We start from the raw sequence: 22,759 nt of genomic DNA, 5'->3' as shown, positions 1-22,759 counted from the left end.
TCCCACCTCCCTCTCTAGCTCTGTGCGCTTATCTTTACGTAGCCGTGTGAATAATGCTGCAAGCGCGATGAACTCTGCCCGGAATCTACCCTTAATTTTCGCCACCTGGGATAGTACTTTGCAATGTGCGCATGCGCTAAAAAGGATTGCCACCCCAAGCTTTTTGGCCGGACCCGCGGACCACAACCACAATTGCAGCGGGAAGCTCTTGTCTCTCATCCATTTAGTATCCTTGGTGAGGAGATGGGTCTCCTGAAGCAGACACACATCCCTCTCAGCATTTTCCAAGAGGGAAAGGATGGTCGAGTACTTGACAGGCCTGTTCAGCCCTCTGACATTCAGACTCACAACCTTCAAGTCTCTACCCATAGAGAAGTAGTAGCCAGTTAGTCACCCAAGATCATAGGTACAAGACAAATAAGCATGCAGTGACTGCGAACCATACACCCACCACACCTGCCTGAGAACTGATGCGGAGCCCCCAAAGTAACCCCAAAACCCCAACAAAACCCCATTCCCTAAACCATAATGCAAGAGGACATAACAAGGAAAGAAACTCAGAAGTCTTGCACAGGGACAACAGTCTGTCTCATGGATCAAACATTTAGGGAAATATGGCACCATTCTGATTTATGTAGCACGCCTGATACAGGACAAATCCACCAGACAAGGGTTGAACGATGGTACAACACCTCCACAGAATATCTCCCGCCTCCGGCGCCGGAAAAGGGCCCACCTGATTCCATTCGTGTGTAGCTCAAGGGATGCCGGTGTTATCCGTCACCTGCGCCACAGATTATACAGCCGCCACCCTTTCTAGCATACTAGTAGATGCATCTGGTTTCAAAGGTTCAGGAGCTTTTCCGACATACTGCTAGTCGTAGAGGCGCCTGCACCGTCTCTGAGGAGTTCCGGTGTTCCCAGACTGAGAAGAGAACCATTCCAACCCTAGGGCATCGTAGGCGGCATCCAGAGAACAACGCTGCAGAAGCTTGCCATGAAGCTTAAAGATAAGCCAGAACGGGTGGGCCCATGAGTAGGGGATGCCTTGCTTGAGCAGGTGGGTAGTGATGGGCTTAAAGTCCTTACGTTCTATAAGGGTGGAGGCAGCTAAATCCTGAAACAGTGCTGGCTGATGGCCCGAAACTGTACCGGGTTGAGGTCGTGGCCTTTGCTCCTTAAGTTGGACACACACCAGTATGTCCGGTGGGGGAGCCTTTGCGCTCCTTGGTAAGCCAACACGGTGGACACGATCCATCTGTATGTCTTGGTCCTCGTCTTCTCCCAGAAGCTGATGGAAAAGTGCGCTGACATACTCACGTAGGTTATCTCTTTCCCCCTTCCAAGGAACCGCCCGAATCCTGATATTGTTACGGCGGGAGTGATTTTCCACCGCGTGGGCCTGGAGATCTAGATTTTGCTCCGTGAGGTAAAGGACATCTTACTGGAACTGATGGAGATCGTTCTCACGTCCCAGGGTGTGTTCCTCCAAGTTAGCTACCCGCTCCCCAATGGTGTCCACATCTTGCCGCACCTCCCGCAGGTCGGAAGAGAGTTGATAGCGGAGCTCCTGAATGTCCTCCTTATTGGCAGAGAACAGTTGAATCATAAAAGCTTTGGTTGCTGGTACATCATTGTCCTCGGGTTGCGGCGATTTGGCGTCTGCCTGAGAGGTGGACTGACCTACCGATTTCTGTAGGAGATCTTTCAGATGCTTGTCTTTCCTATTCCTGTAGGAGGACATGTTGTCTAGGGCAGAGGCCTACTTGTATCAACGTGTGAGCAAGTCCCAGGCAAGATCAGCCCTTCAGGAAGCGCTGGCTGGGCCCACTCCTGGCGGAGCCCGGAACCAGAGCTACAGCTAGCAAGCAAAAGAGTAGAGGTCAGTACAACCCAGCCAGCATGACCCTCAATTTGCAGCAGCGTCAGAGCCCTATTCTCACTGAGGGGATTACATCCAGAGCGGGAGGTGGAGCCCCCACGATCTTCTCCACTCCCAGGTATCTCCCCATCTAGGCACTGCCACGCAAGCCAGAAACCGCCAATTAGGGCCTCCACCAGTTCGTTGAAGGCCCCTACTGATCCTTGCGCCTAAGTCACCCCTCAGTCAATTGTATTGTATTGTATAGGCATTTATATAGCGCACTACTTACCCGGAGGGTCCCAAGGCGCTTCGACCTCTGCGAAACCCTTCCTGGCTTCCCTGAGAGATGGTCCCTTAATGGGTATCTCCAGGGTGAGACTAGGCATCCCCGGCGGTCTGGTGGGGCCGTTAGTGAAGATGAGGCAAGCTAATGCCCAGAGTTGCCGAGTGTGAACGCTGATCAGAGTGGGCACCGAGGCGAGAGAATTATCGAGTCCGCTGACCCTGGTCCAGAAACCTGCCGCGCCGGGAATCGAACCCTGGTCCCGGGCCTTCCTCTGCTCTCGGGTCTGCCGCCTCTAACCAGTGAGCCACACTACAATGGCAAGATGGACAGGAGGAGATCTGGCCCATTAAACACTCTATATTGGGGGGTATGGAGACCCTAAGCCAGGGGAGCACCATCCACTGCAGTAGGGCCCCCCCACCGTCACCGCCTCACCTCTGCCGGGGCACACAACACCCACCGACCGCCAATACATGGTCCGAGTATCCCTACCGGGGGGCCAGACACTCGTTCTCTATCTCATGACGCCCCCGCCTACACATACATAGAAGCAGGTCAGCAGTCTCCACAAAGAGCAGAATGCCTTAGCAGCACTCCTCCACATACAAGATGCATCTCTAGAGGGAGAGCCTCCACCGCCCAACAATTTGTGGGACGAAGACAGGCCCGCTGCCCCCAGGCCACAGACTCCCAGCAAGGCCCAAGCAATGATTACACCGACGGAGGGGGTAGGCCCACAGCCACCACCGCTCCTCAGGCAGGGGACATCCTCAGCGCCAGTTACACTCTCCGGCCCAGCTCTCACCACATGACGCCTGACACTGCCTCTAAGCCAGGCGGGGGGCCGGGGGAGCGCACGGGCCGCCACAGGCAACACAACGAGCTCCAAGCTTCTAGTAAGGCCCCACTTTCCCTCCGCCAGCTAAGCCCCACACTGTCGACTTGCAGACCGAGTTCTAGGACCCAGTGACTGCAGCCCCTCCGCTTCTCACCTCTGGTTCTTACGGGCATCGAGCACCTCAGCCCCTCTCAGCCGCGGTGAGGGAGCAGCGTCTCGCACACTGGGGGTACGATCACTGCTCACACCCGTGCCTGATCACTGCTCACAGCCGGCCCACCTCATGGCACAGACTAGACAGATGTCACAGGGCCTCCGGTGCACCCGGCCCTGTGCCCGGCACGGGCCAAAATTGCCACGCAACAAAATGGTGGTTGCAGTGCAGGCCCCACTGCCATCTCCAATCCTCCTCCGTTCCGCAAAGGGTGCTGCTGCGCAGCCCGCAAAGTCGCCTCCTCAGCAGCGTCATCTTGCGCCCTCCTAAACCGCAGGAAAGGATCGCCACAGCAGCCTCGCTTCACTAGGCCCACCGGGCCGCAGCAAGGCCGGGGCCAGACCACCCAGTAAAAGCAAAATGTCACCTCCCAGCAGAGAAAGAAGCACACTGCCGGTGTCAGGTTGGCAGTACGCTCCGTGGAACCCAACTTCCAGCTCAGATGGGCATCAGGAGGGAAGATGAACAAAGCTATTGTCAGACGGCGCCGGCGGGACAGGGAAACACGTCTTACTCTGCCGCCATCTTGGCCACGCCCAATAATTGTTATTTTTAAATTAAAAAATTTAAATTAAAAAAATATATAAATTTACATTTATGAGCTTGATTTTATGTTAATATTGGATAAGTATGGTTAGTATTTTAAAAAATTTAATTAATTTAAATAAATTAAGTAATAAATTAAAAATAGAAATTTTTATGTAAATTTTTTATTTATGAGTGGTAAGTTCTATTAATAGGGGATAAGGGTGGGGAGAGTTTCATAAAACATTTAAATTATTTTTTAAATTTTAAAGAATAATTACAATTTAAAACAAAATTACTATGAATTAGAAATTTTAATTTATGAGTGTTATGTTGTGTTAATATCGGATAAGTGTGTTTAGTTTTTTGAATAATTTTGTTATAAATTGTATACATTTATTTACATTTATAAATAAATATAAAGAATAATTTTGGTTTTTCCAATCTGTAATGTCATCATTATCACCATATTACCATTGTCATTGATGTTTCTTTATTGCCTAGTCATTTTAGTTTTATTTTGCTTACTATCATCCCTGTATAATTCTCTATTATTGTCGTCATGCTGCTGCTTTAATGAGATAAGTGATATGTTTACTGTCATCATCATTTCTTCCTTTGTTGTACTGTATTGTTTGTCCTTTGTTATTCTCCATAAAAATGATTTGAATAAAAAAAAAAAAAAATTTTTTTTTCGAAATTTCTAATTTATGAGTGTGATGTTGGGTTTATAGGGGATAATGTTGGCGAGTATATCTAAATGTGCAGTTAAAATAACATTTAATTTTGAGAAAAAATATTAAACAATTTAGAAATATTTTAAATGTTTTATAATTATATTTATGAGTTGTGGTAATATGGGATATTTTAGTTAATTTAATAAAAATTAAAAAATGTAGTTTAATGTTTTAAAAATATATTAAAACTATTTATTTTTTTACATTTGAATTTTACATATTTTAATGGGATGTAGAGTTAATAGAGGATAACAGTGGTGATCTTAAAAAAATATATATTATTTACATTGAATACTGGATTGAGAATAGTACATATATTAAGTGTATTATCTTGCAAATACCATAATTAAATATATGTTGGAGTCTGAATAGTTATTTATTTAAGGTCAGTGTCCAGCACATACTCCTATCAAATATAGACTAGATTGGGAATAGTATATTAATTAAGTTTAGTGTCCAGCAACTACCCTAATTAAATATATATTGGAGTGGGAATAGTAAATTAATTAAGGCCAGTGTCCAGCACCTACCCCTATTAAATATAGACTGGAGTGGGAATATTAAATTAATTAAGGTCAGTATCCAGCACCTACCCTAATTAAATGTAGACTGGAGTGGGAATAGTAAATTAATTAAGGTCAGTGTCCAGCACCTATCTTAATTAAATATAGACTGAAGTGGGAATATTTAATTCATTAAGTTCAGTGTCCAGCATCTACCCTAAATAAATATAGACTGGAGTGGGAATAGTAAATTAATTAAGGCTAGTGTCCAGCACTTTTTGTACTTAAATATACATTGGAGTGGGAAAAGTAAATTTATTAAATTCTGTATCCAGCACTTACCCTAATTAAATATAGACTGGAGTGGGAATCGTAAATTAATTAAGTTCAGTGTCCTGCACCTACCCTAATTAAATATAGACTAGAGTGGGAATATTAAATTAATTAAGTTCAGTGTCCAGAACCTACCCTAATTAAATGTAGACTGGAGTGGGATTAGTAAATGAATTAAGGTCAGTGTCCAGTACATATCCTTATTCAATATAGACTGGAGTGGGAATATTAAATTATTTCAGTTTGGTGTCCAGCACCTACCCTAATTAAATATAGACTGGAGTGGGAATATTAAATAATTAAGTTCAGTGTCCAGCATGTACCCTAATAAATATAGACTGGAGTGGGAATATTAAATTAATTAGGTACAGTGTCCAGCACCTACCCTAATTAAAGTTAGACTGAAGTGTGAATATTACATTAATTAAGTTCAGTGTCCAGCACCTACCCTAATTAAATATAGATTGAAGAGGGAATATTAAATTAATTAAGTTTAGTGTCCAGCATCTACCCTAATTAAATATAGACTGGAGTGGGAATAGTAAATTAATTAAATTCAGTGTCCAGCACCTACCCTAATTAAATATAGACTGGAGAGGGATTAGTAAATGTATTAAGGCCAGTGTCCAGCATCTACCCCAATTAAATATAGAGTGGAGTAAGAGTAGTAATTTAATTAAGTTTATGAAACAGCAGTTATTATAATTCACTATAGAGTTGAAAAGGAACAGAAAAATAAGTTTTATTTCATATAACATGATAATGTTATTTAAAAATAACATTTGGGTAGGTTATATTTTATTCTGAACATTTAGGGCCCGATTCTGATGTGGGTTGGAAAGCATTCCCACCCAGGGCCTGATTCTGATGCGGTTAGGAAGGCCTCCTAATGGCATTTGCTCCTTCCAAATAGGATCGGGAGCGACCCAGTGCCCAATTATGATGCTGTTAGGAACATGGGCTCAACGAAATCGTATCTGGAAGCATCCGGATGCATCGTACTTGGTCGGTCGGACTCTCCCGATCCGAGTGGGTCGGAAACCATTTCCAACCCGATTCGGTCGGGAAGCATTTCCAACCCGCATCAGAATCAGCCCCTTAATGTGATATCAATAAAAATGTTGTAAAAAATGACAAATATTGTTGTTTTAATAGTTTTTATTATATAAAATATAGAAATAACAGGAGAATGCAAATTGTAATTTTTGTGATAAACAGTACAAAGTAAAATATTACATATTTATATAGTTGTAGGGAAGAATATTTATAACAGAGAAAATAATTTTTATTAGTAGGTATATTTTAACAATTAAACAATTGAAACAAAAATGTACTAATAAAATAATTTGTATTTTACAATTGTATCATCATAAGAAATGTAGTATAATGGATATCAATTTTTGTAAGGTATATTTTATACATTAATATATTTACAGAAAAAAATGTTAAACAATGTTTGTTATTTTTCACAATTTCACAACTGTCATACATTTTGAAAAATGTTTATTCATATAATATACTGTTCATATTTTTAGAATACATTTAAAATCATAATAAAATAGTATGATTTTCAAATACAAGAATAATATATTTTATTATCAATATTAATATTAATTAATCAATATTAATTCGCTTTACATATAATAACAGTTGCTTATTTTATTTACGATTCTAATATGTTTTAGATACAATATATAAATAATATAATGTTCACATATTTTTTGTATTATATATATACATTTGTATTAATATATTAATAAATATAATTAATGTATTATATTTATTAATGTAATTTACATAATATAAAACAATGTTGTGATATATAAAATAAACAGGTATTATTTTTTAGTATTTTACTAAAATGCTACAGTAATTTCTAAAGTAATGTGTAATATTAGATAAATAGTTTGGACATTTATTTGTTATTTTTTTAGTTGCCATGTTTGTTTGGGCCTTAATTTAGTAACCTCTCGCTGTTGTTTTGGGTTATTTGGGCTGAATCTAGGTCGCGGTTGGGAGCTGCTTCGCATTTGAGAAGGTAAGAGGTATTTTCTTTATTATTAAACTATTTTAAGTGTTTTTTGGAAGTGGTAGTGTTGTAATTAGTGTGTGTGGAGTAATGTTTTAGAAGTTGGGATGTTTGTAATGTTTTATTTACGTTTTTATAATTTACTTTGTATTCCGTGTTTGCGGCCTAGTTAGTGTTTTGTTATTTATATGTGTTCAAGTTTCATAGTGTTTGAATAATGTTTGTAGTGATGTTTTTAGGTGCATTACATTTATTTTTGTGTGGGTAGGAATGTTAGTTTTTGTTTGGTAGGTTTTACGCAGAAGATGTTTTCATTTACCGAAGATTGTGGGTTTTTTTTAAAGAAAGAGTGTATTAGTTGTTTTAACTAATATTTATTTAACACTACCTTTATTGTTCAGTTTTCCAGGAGTGGTTATTTATCTTTTTACTATTTTTCAGGATTTTTATGGTTAATGGATTGTCGTTTTTTTGCCTAGAGCATTTGTTTTGGAATACAGTTGTATTTGTGCATTTTATTTTGGTTTACCTTTGCTATCTATGTATTGTGAGCTATCTGGATTTATTTGGAAGCTGTGTAATTTTCGTATTGGAGCAACAAGACAGGTAAGTCTATTTAAATATTTTAACTGTGGGTGGGAAAATATTGTAGTTTTATTATTGTTGTTGTGTAGTTGTTTTGCTGTTTAAGTATTTTGTCTAAATATATGTATATAGAAATTATTCATATATATTAGACAAAATTATTAATGTATTTATTTATTAAAATGCTTTGTTTTTATTCTGATAGTTGTTTTAGTAGAATTGTGTAGTAATTTGTTTAAATTGTTTAGAGGAAATTTTTAACTATTATATTTAAGTACTCAAGTCCTCTTGTTGAAGGGTATAGCTGTACCTGTTGTTGCAGGTACTGATACATTTGATTAGTTTGTCTAGATAGTTTTGGTTTTAGTTGTAAGACAGATTGTTGCATTCTTAATTCTTAGAAACTTTGTTTCTTTTGTATGGAAAGTAATAGTTTTTGTAGTGTTGGAGTGGTTCGTCCAGTAGAAGTTAAGAAGGCATTATGCCAGCCCTCGACTGCGTTGTTAGTTTTAGCCTCTTGGTTGAATTTAGTTAGATATACATTCCACCAAGGTATTTGGAACTTTAGCTGACGTCTATGTCCTGATCTGTGTAATCTCCCCACCTAGTTATCCTCAAAATAATCTAGGAGGGGAGATAACTTTTGCTCATTTTGATGGTAGAATTGACTGTCAATTAAAAGATTGTAATGCTCTGCAACATCTGTCACTGGTGCATAAGCTAGGGCTTTTAGAAGTTTTATTTGATGTGCAAAAGTAATATTTGTGGCATATTCTACACTTTTGGCCTGATTCTGATACGGGTTGTAAAGCTTTCCCACCTAGGGCCTGATTCTGATGCGGTTAGGAAGGCCTCCTAATAGCATTTGCTCCTTCCAAATCGATGGGAGTCCAACCAAATCGTATCAGGAAGCTTTCGGATGCATTGTACTCCGTCGGTAGGACTGTCCCAATCCGAGTGGTTGGAAACCATTTCCAACCCGATTCAGTCGGGAAGCATTTCCAACCTGCATCAGAATCAGCCCCATAGTGCAGATTTTTGTAAATGTCTCCATAGACATTGGTTTAGATGAAAATAACATCCTTGGATAGATGTATGGGGTACAGTTTAAGAATGGAATTTATCATGGCTTGTTCAAAGTCTATGATACTTCTTTGACGGAAAAAATTGTTGCATTCTTGTTTTATTTTTCCTAAAATTTCATTATATGTTGTATTTTGTTTGTTAGGTAATAGTGCATAGATAAAAGGTATGCAACTGGTGTGATATTGTCCACGGATTGTGTAAAGCTGGTAGAATGGCTTGGGGCATATTGTAAAGGTGCCATTCATCATCCATGTTTGGCATTGTTGGAGTTTAGTTATATTGTTGGCTGTAGCAAACATTATGATTCTTTTTTCTTTACTTTTATTATAAAAAAAAATAAAAGGTTCATCATTGTGGGTGATACTTAATTCTTTTATATTTTCAAGTGTTGATCTTACTTCTATTTCATAGATATTGGGTGGGTGATTGTGCTCTCTAGTATATAGTACAGTTGTTTCTATTGTTGTTGCGTCACCATAGCATTTGTTTGAATAATATTTTGAACACTTCTAGTTCACTTTAAGACCTGTCTGCTTTTCTTGGGTATATACGTAACCCATGTAACACAATAGGAATTTCCCTTTCTGAGATGATAAAATCCCCTTCAGTCATTGTGATGTGTTACAAATCTGGAAAAAATTTATAAGGAAAAAGTATATCAGATAGTTTTAATTTATAAAGGTTATTAAAACATTTAAAAAGTCTAAATGTTTTTTTGGGGGGTTTAGCATATATTGGGTTTTGAATAGCATTTAACTAATATTTTAGAAAGTCTTTTTATGGTATACTTACTTTGTTAGTGAGTTTTTTTTGCAATGTACAATCTTTTTTTTGTTGTTTGGAGTAATATCTGTAGTGGACATATAAAGAGATAAAATATATAAGTTAGTAAGTTTATTGAGTGAACAAAAATTAGTGTTGTAGTTTAATTAAGCAGTTTAGTTAGAAATGGTAATCTACTTACTTTTTCAGAAGTGTAGTAGGCTTTAGGTTTCTTCTGTCTTTGATTATGTAGAAAATCCGGCGGAGTTTCTCCTTCCTTCAATGCTTTGGTTTAAGGTGTAGTAGAAGAGTTATTTTCATGTGTTTATATAGTATATTTCAAATTGTTTCTTGAAGGTGATTGGTTTATTTATATGTGTTGCATTTCTATTGGTTATTTTCAAATTTTTTCTTAGTTTAATATTTGTTTTCCTTTTATGGAAAACGCTAATTAAGAGTACATTTATTTTTTTGAAGAAGAAGGTGACTTTTAAATCATTATATTAAAAAAATGTACATAATGTGTCTTAATGTATTAGAATATGTTGGAAGTTTATGTTTTGGCCATTGGCTCATTCCATCACAAGGACCTAGGTCCTGTTGCCACTTAAGGGGTTTGTAGGGGTGGGATGGGAGAGGGTGGGTGGCCTGTTAGGCAGGGGTGCTGGGTGTGTGGGGAGAGGGGGTTATGGCCATGTTCACTTAATTTTTGGTTGTGGATATTCATTGCAGTTGTGGCTTTAAAATGGTGTAATGGTGGTGTTGTGCAGCATATTGGACAACAAATTTGGGAAAAGATACAGTGGGGTTTAAGTCTTCTTTTAAGTGTTGATGGGGCAGGGTAAACTTATTTTAAGTTCATTGAACATTTGTGGTCTTAATGATGCAAAAAAACGAGCATTATTCTCTAAGATTGTTCACACTATGAAGCTAGACATATTGGGCTCGATTCCCATTCGGGATAAAAATCCGTCGTACGATTCGTATTCGTAGCCGTCTCCGTACGAATGACAAAAGTCCGTCCGAATTGGATAGTACGATCCGAATTCTGAAAATACGTCCGAATATCAGCGACACGTATGAACCACAATCGAATACCCGTACGAAATGTCGTCGGAACTCCAACCGTATGATTTGTAAACATGCCGTACGAACTAACAAGTACGATCCAGACCAGGGATCAAGTACGCGATTTGTACGGGCAATCGTAGTCCCGCTTAAAGCACCGTTCGTATGGAAAACATCGCGTATGAGCGAGCAGCACCAACAAATACGACTCGCACACCCCACAATCAAGCGTACACGTACCCCGGGCCCGAAAAAATGACCGTAACTGACAGCCGCACCAACAAATACGACTTGCACACCCCACAATCAAGCGTACACATACCCCAGGCCCGAAAAATGACCGTAACTACCAGCCGCACCAACAAATACGACTCGCACACCCCACAATCAAGCGTACACATACCCCGGGCCCGAAAAATGACCGTAACTGCCAGCCGCACCAACAAATACGACTCGCATACCCCACAATCAAGCGTACATGTACCCCGGGCCCGAAAAACAACCGTAACTGCCAGCCACACCATAAATATGACTTGCACACCCCACAATCAAGCATACACGTACCCCGGGACCGAAAAGCGACCGTAACTTCCAGCCGCACCAACAAATACGACTCGCACATCCCACAATCAAGCGTACACGTACCCCGGGCCCGAAAAATGACCGTAACTGCCAGCCGCACAAACAAATATGACTCGCACACCCCACAATCAAGCGTACACGTACCCCGGGCCTGAAAAACAAACGTAACTGCCAGCACACCCAACAAAACAAGTCTACAGTGTACACACCATAGGAAAACGATGTCCTGCCCACATCCAAACAGAGGGCCCAAGTCACAACCACCCCTAATAACACACCCACCAAAAAATCAAAATAAGCCACACCCACAAATGAACCAATAAAAGGTGCCACACCTATGACCCATCATCCTTTGCAACCAACCTATTTGGGCAAAGACACTGACAGCACACCAACAACTGCAGCCATACACCTTCACACATACACCCATCTCATTCACAGACACCACCCCCTTCACAATCAGACCCACACACCATCAGCCATACACACCATCACCCCCCAATCACATACACCCCACACCATGACCACACCAAAGAATCCAAAGTTCACTAACCCGGAGATGGAGATCCTTACAGATGAAGTCATCAGAGTTTTTCCACAGCTTTGGTGCATTGGTCAGACAGACCAGCATAGCTGAAAAGACACGCCTGTGGGAGAGGATCGTCGAGAGGGTCAATGCTGTTGCACCCATCAGGCGCACCAGGGTGGTTTGCCAGAACAGGTGGTATCATCTGCGGAGGATGGTGAAGCGCAAGATGGATGAGGTCTATGCCAACGCTCATCACACTGGAGGTGGCCCTCCCCGCAGACCTGCACAATACCATCCCTGGGAGGAGAAAGTCATAGCCCTGCTACCACCGGTGGGAGTTCACGGAATCGAAGGAGCCGTTGAGCCTGGTGAGTATACAAACAATTCATGTAACATGGGGGACTCCCAGCAGTGCCTAACAGTATGGGGGTGTGGAGGGGTGTGGCCATGACTCCCAGCAGTGCCTAACAGTAGGGGGTGTGGCCATGACTCCCAGCAGTGCCTACCAGTAGGGGAGGGTGTGGCCATGACTTCCAGCAGTGCCTAGCAGTATGTGGGGGCCGGCCATGACTCCCAGCAGTGCCTAACAGTAGGGGGAGGTGTGGCCATGACTCCCAGCAGTGTCTAACAGTAGGGGATATGTGGGGGGTGTGGCCATGACTCCCAGCAGTGCCTAACAGTATGTGGGGGGTGTGGCCATGACTCCCAGCAGTGCCCAACATTAGGAGGGTGTGGCCATGACTCCCAGCAGTGCCTAACAGTAGGGAGGTTGTCGGGGATGTGGCCATGACTCCCAGCAGTGCCTAACAGTAGGGGGGGCATGACTCCCAGCAGTGCCTAACAGTAGGGGGGTGTGGCCATGACTTCCAGCAGTGCCTAAGAGTAGGGGGAGGTTGTGGGGGGGTGTGGCCATAACTCCCAGCAGTGCCTAACAGTAGGGGGGGTGTGGGGGGGTGGCCATGACTCCCAGCAGTGCCTAACAGTAGGGGGGTTGTGGGGGTGTGTGGCCATGACTCCCAGCAGTGCCTAACAGTAGGGGGGTTGTGGCATGACTCCCAGCAGTGCCTAACAGTAGGGGGGTTGTGGGGGGGTGTGGACATGACTCCCAGCAGTGCCTAACAGTAGAGGGGGGTGTGGGGTGGTGTGGCAATGACTCCCAGCAGTGCCTAACAGTAGGGGGGTAGCCATGACTCCCAGCAGTGCCTAACAGTATGTGGGGGGCGGCCATGACTCCCAGCAGTGCCTAACAGTAGGGGGGGTGGCCATGACTCCCAGCAGTGCCTAACAGTATGTGGGGGTGTGGCCATGACTCCCAGGAGTGCCTAACAGTAGGGGGGGTGGCCATGACTCCCAGCAGTGCCTAACAGTAGGGGGGTTGTTGGGGATGTGGCCATGACTCCCAGCAGTGCCTAACAGTAGGGGGAGGTTGTGGGGGTGTGGCCATGACTCCCAGCAGTGCCTAACAGTAGGGGGGGTTGTGGGGGTGTGTGACCATGACTCCCAGCAGTGCCTAACAGTAGGAGGGTTGTGGGGGGGTGTGGCCATGACTCCCAGCACTGCCTAACAGTAGGGGGGGTTGTGGGGGGGCGTGGCCATGACTCCCAGCAGTGCCTAACAGTAGGGGGGTTGTGGGAGTGTGTGGCGATGACTCCCAGCAGTGCCTAACAGTAGAGGGGGGTGTGGGGTGGTGTGGCAATGACTCCCAGCAGTGCCTAACAGTAGGGGGGTTGTGGCCATGACTCCCAGCAGTGCCTAACTGTAGGCAGGGTTGTGGGGGTGTGTGGCCATGACTCCCAGCAGTGCCTAACAGTAGGGGGGTTGTGGGGGGGGGGTGGCCATGACTCCCAGCACTGCCTAACAGTAGGGGGGTTGTGGGGGGTGTGGCTATGACTCCCAGCACTGCCTAACAGCAGGGGGGCTTGTGGGGGTGTGTGGCCATGACTACCAGCAGTGCCTATCAGTAGGGGGGGTTGTGGGGTGTGTGGCCATGACTACCAGCAGTGCCTAACAGTAGGGGAGGTTGTGGGGGGGTGTGGCCATGACTCCCAGCAGTGACTAAAAGTAGGTGGGGGTAGCCATGACTCCCAGCAGTGCCCAACAGTAGGGGAGGTGTGGGGGGGGTGTGGCCATGACTCCCAGCAGTGCCTAACAGTGGGGGGTTGTGGGGGTGTGTGGCCATGACTCCCAGCAGTGCCTGACAGTAAGGGGGTTGTGGCCATGACTCCCAGCAGTGCCTAACAGTAGGGGAGTTGTGGGGGGTGTGGCCATGACTCCCAGCAGTGCCTAACAGTAGGGGGGTTGTGGCCATGACTCCCAGCAGTGCCTAACAGTAGTGGGGGCTGTGGGGGGTGTGACCATGACTCCCAGCAGTGCCTAACAGTAGGGGGGGTTGTGGAGGTGTGTGGCCATGACTCCCAGCAGTGCCTAACAGTAGGGGAGGGTTGTGGGGGGGTGGTCATGACTCTCAGCAGTTCCTAACAGTAGGGGGGGTTGTGGGGGGTGTGGCCATGACTCTCAGCAGTGCCTAACAGTAGTGGGGGTTGTGGGGGGGTGTTGCCATGACTCCCAGCAGTGCCTAACAGTAGGGGGTTGTGGGGGGGTGTGGCCATGACTCCCAGCAGTGCCTAACAGTAGGGGGGTTGTGGCCATGTCTCCCAGCAGTGCCTAACAGTAGGGGAGGTTGTGGGGGGGGGGTGGCCATGACTCCCAGCAGTGCCTAACAGTAGGGAGGTGGCCAAGACTCCCAGCAGTGCCTAACAGTAGGGGGGGTTGTTGTAGGGTGTGGCCATGACTCCCAGCCGTGCCTAACAGTATGTGGGGGGGCGGCCATGACTCCCAGCAGTGGCTTACAGTAGGGGGGGGTTGTGGGGGTGTGTGGCCATGACTCCCAGCAGTGCCTAACTGTAGGGGGGTTGTGGGGGGGTGTGGCCATGACTCCCAGCAGTGCCTAACAGTAGGGAGGGTTGTGGGGGGGTGTGGCCATGACTCCCAGCAGTGCCTAACAGTAGGGGGGGGTTGTGGGGGGTGTGGCTATGACTCCCAGCAGTGCCTAACAGTGGGGGGGGGGGTTGTGGGGGGGTGTGGCCATGACTTCCAGCAGTGCCTAACAGTAGGGGGGTTGTGGGGGGGTGTGGCCATGACTCCCAGCAGTGCCTAACAGTAGGGGGGTTGTGGCCATGACTCCCAGCAGTGCCTAACAGTAGGGGGGGTTGTGGGGGGGTGTGGCCATGACTCCCAGCAGTGCCTAACAGTAGGGGAGGGTTGTGGGGGGTGGTCATGACTCCCAGCAGTGCCTAACAGTAGGGGGGTTGTGGGGGTGTGTGGCCATGACTCTCAGCAGTGCCTAACAGTAGGGGGGGTTGTGGGGGGGGTTGTGGCCATGACTCCCAGCAGTGCCTAACAGTAGGGGCTTTGTGGCCATGCCTCCCAGCAGTGCCTAACAGTAGGGGGGTTGTGGGGGGGATGGCCATGACTCCCAGCAGTGCCTAACAGTAGGAGGGGTTGTGGCCATGACTCCCAGCAGTGCCTAACAGTAGGGGGGTTGTCGGGGTGTGTGGCCATGACTCCCAGCAGTGCCTAACAGTAGGGGGGGGGTTGTGGGGGTGTGTGGCCATGACTCCCAGCAGTGCCTAACAGTATGGGGGGTGTGCAACGGGAGTGGCAGAAGGCTGCAAGGGGGAAGGTGAGAGTGTGCAAGGTGTATGGTATGAGGCTGCACAGGGAGTGTGAAAGTACTGACAAGATAGCTGGCACTGGGCCCTGGTGTAGGCAGCACAAGGACCTCCTGTGACCAGTTCAAACACTAACACCAGGACAAGGTCAGATATCCTGCACAGGAACTCAGAACGACTATCATGGCAGCATGCTTCATGGGGGGACAGACACACCACGAGGGACGCCCTGTTGACAATCACACTCAAAGTACTAGCATGGCCTATCACACACACCCCTTACAGAAACGGATCCCCTGGGGACAGACAATGGAGTGCACCACTGTCACAATCGTCATGTAACACAACCTAAAAAATACTGATCTGATGATGTATCCAAACAAATAAAGCACAGTGCTGAATCACAAGTCCATTGTGACTCTCACACAATGCTGTTGCCACAGCTTTGTGATAATGTGGATGCACTCAAGTAGCACCATGGACCTAGGTATTGACAAGGTAATGCATATTTCTATTTGGCCACCTGGCAGCATCGTATATTATAGTATTAATTTTCGCTGTCCCAGGCGACCTACTGCCCCTGCCTCGCCTCCCCTCTCACCTCCATCTTGTTTGCTGTTGTTGTTTTCCCTGCCCCTCCTCCCCGCTACCGCCTCCCAGCTGCTGACCCTCCCACGCTCCGCCCCCTCCACTGTCCATTAATGTCAGATGTCCCAACGCGCAGCGTCCACGCGCTACGGACACGCCGAAGGTGCGCCAAAGGTAAGCCCGTCTACGCCCGTCCGCGCCTGGACCGCGCCCAGCGCCAGACCCCCTGCCCCCCGCGCTGCCCAGCCCTCCCGCATTACCTACGATGCCGCCACCCTCCTAGCCCTTGACCCCGGTCGCGCCCCCAACTGCGTCCAAGCCGCTCCTGGACACACCCATGGACCTTTCTCTTGCTACTCCTGCAAATTCAGCGGCACCGTCAACAGCTCCGCCACGACCACATCACAGATCCCCGACCCCAACCACCTACAATGCATCCTTCTCAACACCCGATCGGTCCACAGACACGCCATTGACCTATGGAATCTACTAGACACCATCTCTCCGGACATCGCCTTCCTAACGGAAACATGGATGAACGCTTCCTCCGCACCAGACATCACCATTGCCATCCCTGAAGACTATAAGATCACTCGCAAAGACCGTACCAGCCACACAGGAGGAGGGATCGCTACCGTCCATAAGAAATCCATCCGCATCTCAACCAGCTCTGACACCAACCTCGCCAACTCCGAACACCTCCACTTCCAAATACACATCGACCCCAAGACCACACTCAGAGGCACCCTCCTCTACAGACCACCAGGACCCCGAGCTAAATTCAGTGAAGACATCACGGACTTCATCACTCCACACGCGCTCCCCTCCAAAGACTACATCCTTCTGGGAGACCTCAACTTTCACCTTGAAAAGATCAACGACCGCAACACCGCCACCCTTGTGGACAACCTCGCCAACCTCGGACTTAAACAACTAGTCACTTCCCCCACCCACATCGCAGGTCACACACTCGACCCCATCTTCACATCCAGCAACCATGTCTCCTTCAGCCACACCACAGACCTCCTCTGGACCGACCACAGCTGCGTTCACTTCACCTACAACAAACCAAAACCCAACATCCACCTCCAACCTACCCTGCAAAGAAACTGGAACAAAATCACCACGGACCAAATCTCCGCATCGCTCCTTCGAAACTCCCCAGCCCTCTCTTCTAACACCAACGAAGCCACCGCCAACCTCACCCTATGGTTATCCAACACCGCCGACACCTTAGCACCACTGAAAAATCGTCAAAGCAAACCTGGCAGCAAGAAGGCCTCATGGTTCAACGATGATCTCAAGAAGTCCAAGAAACTCTGCCGCTCCCTTGAAAAGGCCTGGAAAAAAGACCCAACCACCAGCACCAAGGACGCCTTCAAATGCGCCACCCGCACTCACCACCAATTGATCCGAAAAGCCAAGAAAACAGCATTCAAGGATCGACTTGACAACAACGCCCACAACAGCAAGGAACTTTTCAACATCGTCAAGGAATTTTCCAATCCCTCGGCCAACTCCAACGACATCACCCCCTCTCAAATCCTCTGCGACTCCCTAGCCTCATTTTTCCACAACAAGATTGCAGACATCCACAACAGCTTTGACAACCAACCCGGAAACCAACCCACCCCACCATCTGCTGATCATCTCCCCCCCGTGAACACCCTTACCGACTGGAACCCAATCTCTACTGAGGACACCATCCGCCTGATGAATTCCATCCACTCAGGATCCCCCACAGACCCATGTCCTCACCACATCTTCAACAAAGCAGACTCCGTCATAGCACCACACCTCCGAGACGTCATCAACTGCTCCCTCAACTCCGCCACCTTCCCGGAAGACTGGAAACACGCTGAACTCACCGCCCTTCTGAAAAAACCAACAGCAGACCCCACCGAACTCAAAAATTACCGCCCCATCTCGCTTCTCCCATTCCCGGCCAAAGTCATCGAGAAAGCTGTCAACAACCAGCTCGCCGCCTTCCTCGAAGCCAACAAATCCCTCGACTCCTCTCAATCTGGCTTCCGAGCAAAACACAGCACTGAGACCGCCCTCATCGCAGCAACAGACGACATTCGAACTCTACTGGACAATGGAGACACAGTCGCCCTCATCCTCCTTGACCTCTCTGCAGCTTTCGACACAGTCTGCCACAGCACCCTTTTACAACGCCTCAATAACATCGGAATCCAAGGAAAAGCACTTGAATGGATCACCTCGTTCCTCACTGGAAGAACCCAGAGAGTCCGCCTTCCTCCATTCAAGTCCGAGGCCTCTGAAGTCATCTGCGGCGTACCACAAGGATCCTCGCTCAGTCCCACCCTCTTCAACGTATACATGAGCCCCCTCGCGGCCATCGCACGCCAACACAACCTCAACATCATCTCTTACGCGGACGACACTCAACTGATCCTTTCCCTCACCAATGACCCCAGCACCGCCAAAACTAACCTACACGAAGGAATGAAAGAAGTTGCCGAATGGATGAAACAAAGCCGTCTGAAACTGAACTCGGACAAAACAGAAGTCCTCATCTTAGGTACATCCCCTTCTGCATGGGACGACTCCTGGTGGCCAGAAGCCCTCGTAAAAGCACCCATCCCGACAGACCACGCACGGAACCTAGGTGTCATCCTGGATTCTTCACTCTCAATGAACAGACAAGTCAACGCCGTATCCTCTTCCTGCTTCAACATTCTTCGCATGCTCAGAAAAACATTTCGCTGGATCCCCTCCGAAACAAGGAAAACAGTCACCCACGCTCTGGTCACGAGCCGACTGGACTACGGAAACACCCTCTACGCAGGTACCACCGCAAAACTCCAGAAGAAACTCCAACGAATCCAAAACGCCTCAGCCAGGCTCATATTAGACATCCCACGCAACGAACACATCTCTGGTCACCTTAAAGACCTCCACTGGCTACCCGTCGATAAGAGGATCACTTTCCGTCTGCTTACCCACGCACACAAATCACTCTACGACATCGGACCAGATTGCCTCAACTCACGACTGTCCTTCTACACCCCCTCCCGCCAACTACGTTCTTCCAGCCAAGCCCTCGCCACTGTACCTCGCATCAACAAGACCACCATGGGAGGCAGATCCTTTTCATACCTGGCTGCTAAAACATGGAACTCACTCCCCGCTCACCTCCGCCTTACCCAGAACCACCTAGCATTCAGAAAGCAACTTAAAACGTGGATATTTGACAAGTAATCCTCCTCCCCTTCCTAAGCGCCTTGAAACCCTATGGGTATGTAGTGCGCTATACAAATTCCATGACTTGACTTGACTTGACAGCAATGGCTGTGACAGTCATCGTCAACCGTACCCAACATGGCAAGCACCCATGAGCACATGTCAATCTCACCGCACAACACACACATACACAAGTGAACAATTTCAACAATCCAAAGCAGGGAGAACATTGCTAACGACAATGTATATTAAATATGGATGTTGCATGATAGTGCATTAACAGTGTTTGTCTCTCAGACCCACAGGTGAACATGTGGAAACTACCCCCAACCAGGGGGGAGATGGATCCCAGTCCCAGGCTCAGCACGGGACTGACCCCACCGTCAGCGAGCCCTCTCAACACACTGTGGATGACCCCAACCAACCAGGCCCCTCTGGATCCCAAACCCCTGCAGCAGGTGGAACAGATACATCTGTGCCAATCACCACACCCATTCCTGCCACATCCCAGCAGACAGCTCGGAGCCCTGCCCATGATCCACAAAAGAGCCAGTCTGACAATGAGGGACATGGTTCGCCGGGCACCCATGAGGTGGCAGACAACACCTCCACTGCCAGCACTCATCGACATGATGTGCCCAAAAACGCAGGCCCGGCTCGTGTGGTTAGGGGTGGTGGGAGTGGCGCAAGGTTGAGGCGAGAACCTGACCACCCAGCTGCAGGGCCCGGTATGGCCGAACTTAGAGACATCATGGATGTATACCGGCGGGACACCAGGGAGTTCAGCCTGGTAGTGGAGGCCCTCAACAAAATGACAGATCAGCAGGCCCAGCTACATGCCAGTCAAGAACAACACCAGGGACGGATGGAGGCAAGACTGGATGAGCTCCTGACAGCGCATAGGGAAATTAACCATTCACTCCGTCTGATCGCTGTCAACATGCAGCGCCCTCCCTGTGTCACAAGGCCAGTCACATCTAGGCAAAGACCAACAACAGGCACAGGGAGGGAGGAGGAGGAGGAATTGTCAGACGGAGAATTCCATGCATCGTCAAGGCCTGCACGTGAGGGTCCTCCAAGGAAGGTGGGTTGTCCACGGTCCACACGTGGAGAGGCATAGGGCCATGCACAACTCCCAGGTCACCTGGTCTGGTATCTTGCCTTCGTGGGCAACAGCATCACCCGATTGACTTTTGGACTTTCCCACAGTGTGCCCAATGATGCCAAGCACTGTGGCCTGGACTCTGTTGACTCATACTGTAAGGCATCACATCTCCAGCTGTGAACTTTGGATTCCCCCCTTGTTGTACAGCACCTACTCACTGATGTGTTTTATCTAGGACCCCGATCAATATTGTGACCTCATGCCCCTATACGGCTATAATTAATACATATCCCTATAATGGCATAAGAATCAGAGCCATATTTCAGTAACTCGCCTCTGCAGTCCATGACAGTCCTTGACACAGCAAAAGCCACTTCCTTAGATTCCTAGATAACACACCGAGTTCTTTCGACATACCAAACCCCCAGCAACCTGGGAAAGCCCAGCTTGCTTTGTTTTGATTAGTAATAGAACTCCTGCGAGCACTGTAAGAACGACCAGTTCTTAGTGACATCTTTATTGACGCCTTATGTCCAAAAACTTACGTCAAACTCGGCACCTTTCAGGTATAAATATACCAACAGTGCCTTAAGCAAGCACACGGTGGTGGTGAATACTGGAGCAGAACAGCTGTCCCCTTACAGAGAGCCCAGCAGATGCGAGAAGCCCACGGACGCTGCCCCTCCTCCTTGACCCGCTGAGAAAGACGCTGTCTTTTTCTCCTGCCGAGTAAATCCAGCTCCGGCGTTTCCAGCCTACCCTTGCGGGTAACTGGGATATCGGGTCCTAAGAAGTAGATACCATACCTCTTGCATTCTATTCCAGAGGTACGGTGCTGACTAAACCCTTAGAGAGAATTCTTGAAACAAACTCTTGGCAAAACCAACTTAACTTAAACTGCTACTTACTTTCTCCCTCCCATGTATTAGGCTTAGGTCAGGTACACCCGGGTAGGCGTAGTTAGAAGAACCAGTTGAGGTCGTTAGCCAATGTATATATGAATGCATATATTTTATTCATTTTAACTATCTTATTGCTAAGAAACCATATCAATGCTTTTACAGTAATATTTCGTAATACTCCTTTTACTGTACGCACTTTTCATAATAACAAGTCTTGCAATTGTGGCAATTTATTTCTCTTGCATGAGAAGGAAGACTAATATCTTTTATTGAAAACGCCCGTCTCTCCATTCTATGCACTCTGGTGAAAGTAAATCTGCACAACTGACTGAGTGAAATAGCTGTCTATTGTTTCACACGACTCTAGAGATTGACTCTTATTCTGAGGAGCAAAGTTGTCATGTTTATGCGGTTGTCGGAAGCTGAATCCCTTCTTGTATGAGCCAGGGAAGCTGATCACTTCCTATTCAGTCAAGAAAGTTTCCAGTGACCTCTGAGCTAGCTGGCGCATACCTAAATTAAGTCTAACATAGTCAGTAGAGACCTAGAAGACCGCAGTCCTACGTCTACACTGCTGTTTATGTTATTCCAATGCGCAGGGCCTATAGGGAAAATGGGAACTACACTACACGCACAAGAGCCAAAAATAAATCTAACTAGAAGAAAATGTATTGAAGTATTTGTATGTACCCAGATTCAAATACATTTGTGAGGTCAAATGTATTCAAATGCCACAGTGTCCTGCAAACTTTAGCCATCCACACACTGGGATTTTAGTTCGGCTGTGGACAGAAGCACTAGGCCATTAAGCCTCCAGACGGGAACCCATTGCGGCCCCACTACGAGCATATTACGGCTCGCACGGAAAAGGCCCACGCTATTGAGCGCCCTGCGGAGATCACAAACCGCATTTTACGGCTAAACTTCAATTGAAGTTCCCCGTCAAGCCCACGCTAGAGATGCTAGGCTTCAACGGTCTAAATTGAACCAACCAAACTGGGTTGATACCAATATCTTCTCTAACGCAGCGCACAAAATTGCTAGGCGGAAACGGTAAACCCGGCATCAGCTACATCGGAACCTAATTGCCTACTGAAGTGTCTTCAGCCACGTCCGGCCCACCTTGCCTCGCTCGTGGCTCACTCGACCAATCAGGCAAAGCTCATTTTAGTCCTGAAGATGATCCCACTATATTGTTGGAGATAGGGATCGAAACGTTCGTTGACTGTTTTGCAGTACTGCTCGTTTCATGATTTGCAATTTTCACGGCAGTGACTGTGGGTTTGTGCTTATTCAAAAATTGTTTGCATTGCATTATAAGCCACCCTGCTCTCCTTGTTTGCCT

General features: G+C 46.8%; 1 protein-coding gene across 1 annotated transcript; it reads left to right on the top strand.

Annotated features, from left to right (window-relative positions):
- The first annotated feature begins 1,902 nt into the window (after nucleotides 1-1,902).
- Nucleotides 1,903-20,527, top strand: LOC147718739 (uncharacterized). The gene is made up of 2 exons (XM_086967232.1): nucleotides 1,903-2,000; nucleotides 19,705-20,527. Exons 1-2 carry the CDS (start codon nucleotides 1,903-1,905, stop codon nucleotides 20,525-20,527), a joined length of 921 nt encoding a protein of 306 aa, XP_086823358.1.
- The last annotated feature ends 2,232 nt before the right edge of the window (nucleotides 20,528-22,759 follow it).

This window comes from Lissotriton vulgaris, chromosome 4_1 (assembly GCF_964263255.1).
Source record: "Lissotriton vulgaris chromosome 4_1, aLisVul1.2, whole genome shotgun sequence".
Lineage (NCBI taxonomy): Eukaryota > Metazoa > Chordata > Amphibia > Caudata > Salamandridae > Lissotriton > Lissotriton vulgaris.
This window is presented reverse-complemented; position numbering and strand designations above follow the sequence as displayed.

Coding starts and splice junctions, on each gene's coding strand:
- LOC147718739 (XM_086967232.1), top strand. CDS start 1,903: ATGACCCTCAATTTGCAGCAGCGTCAGAGCCCTATTCTCACTGAGGGG. Junction 2,001..19,704: donor ACGATCTTCTCCACTCCCAG/GTATCTCCCCAT, acceptor TTTGTCTCTCAG/ACCCACAGGTGAACATGTGG.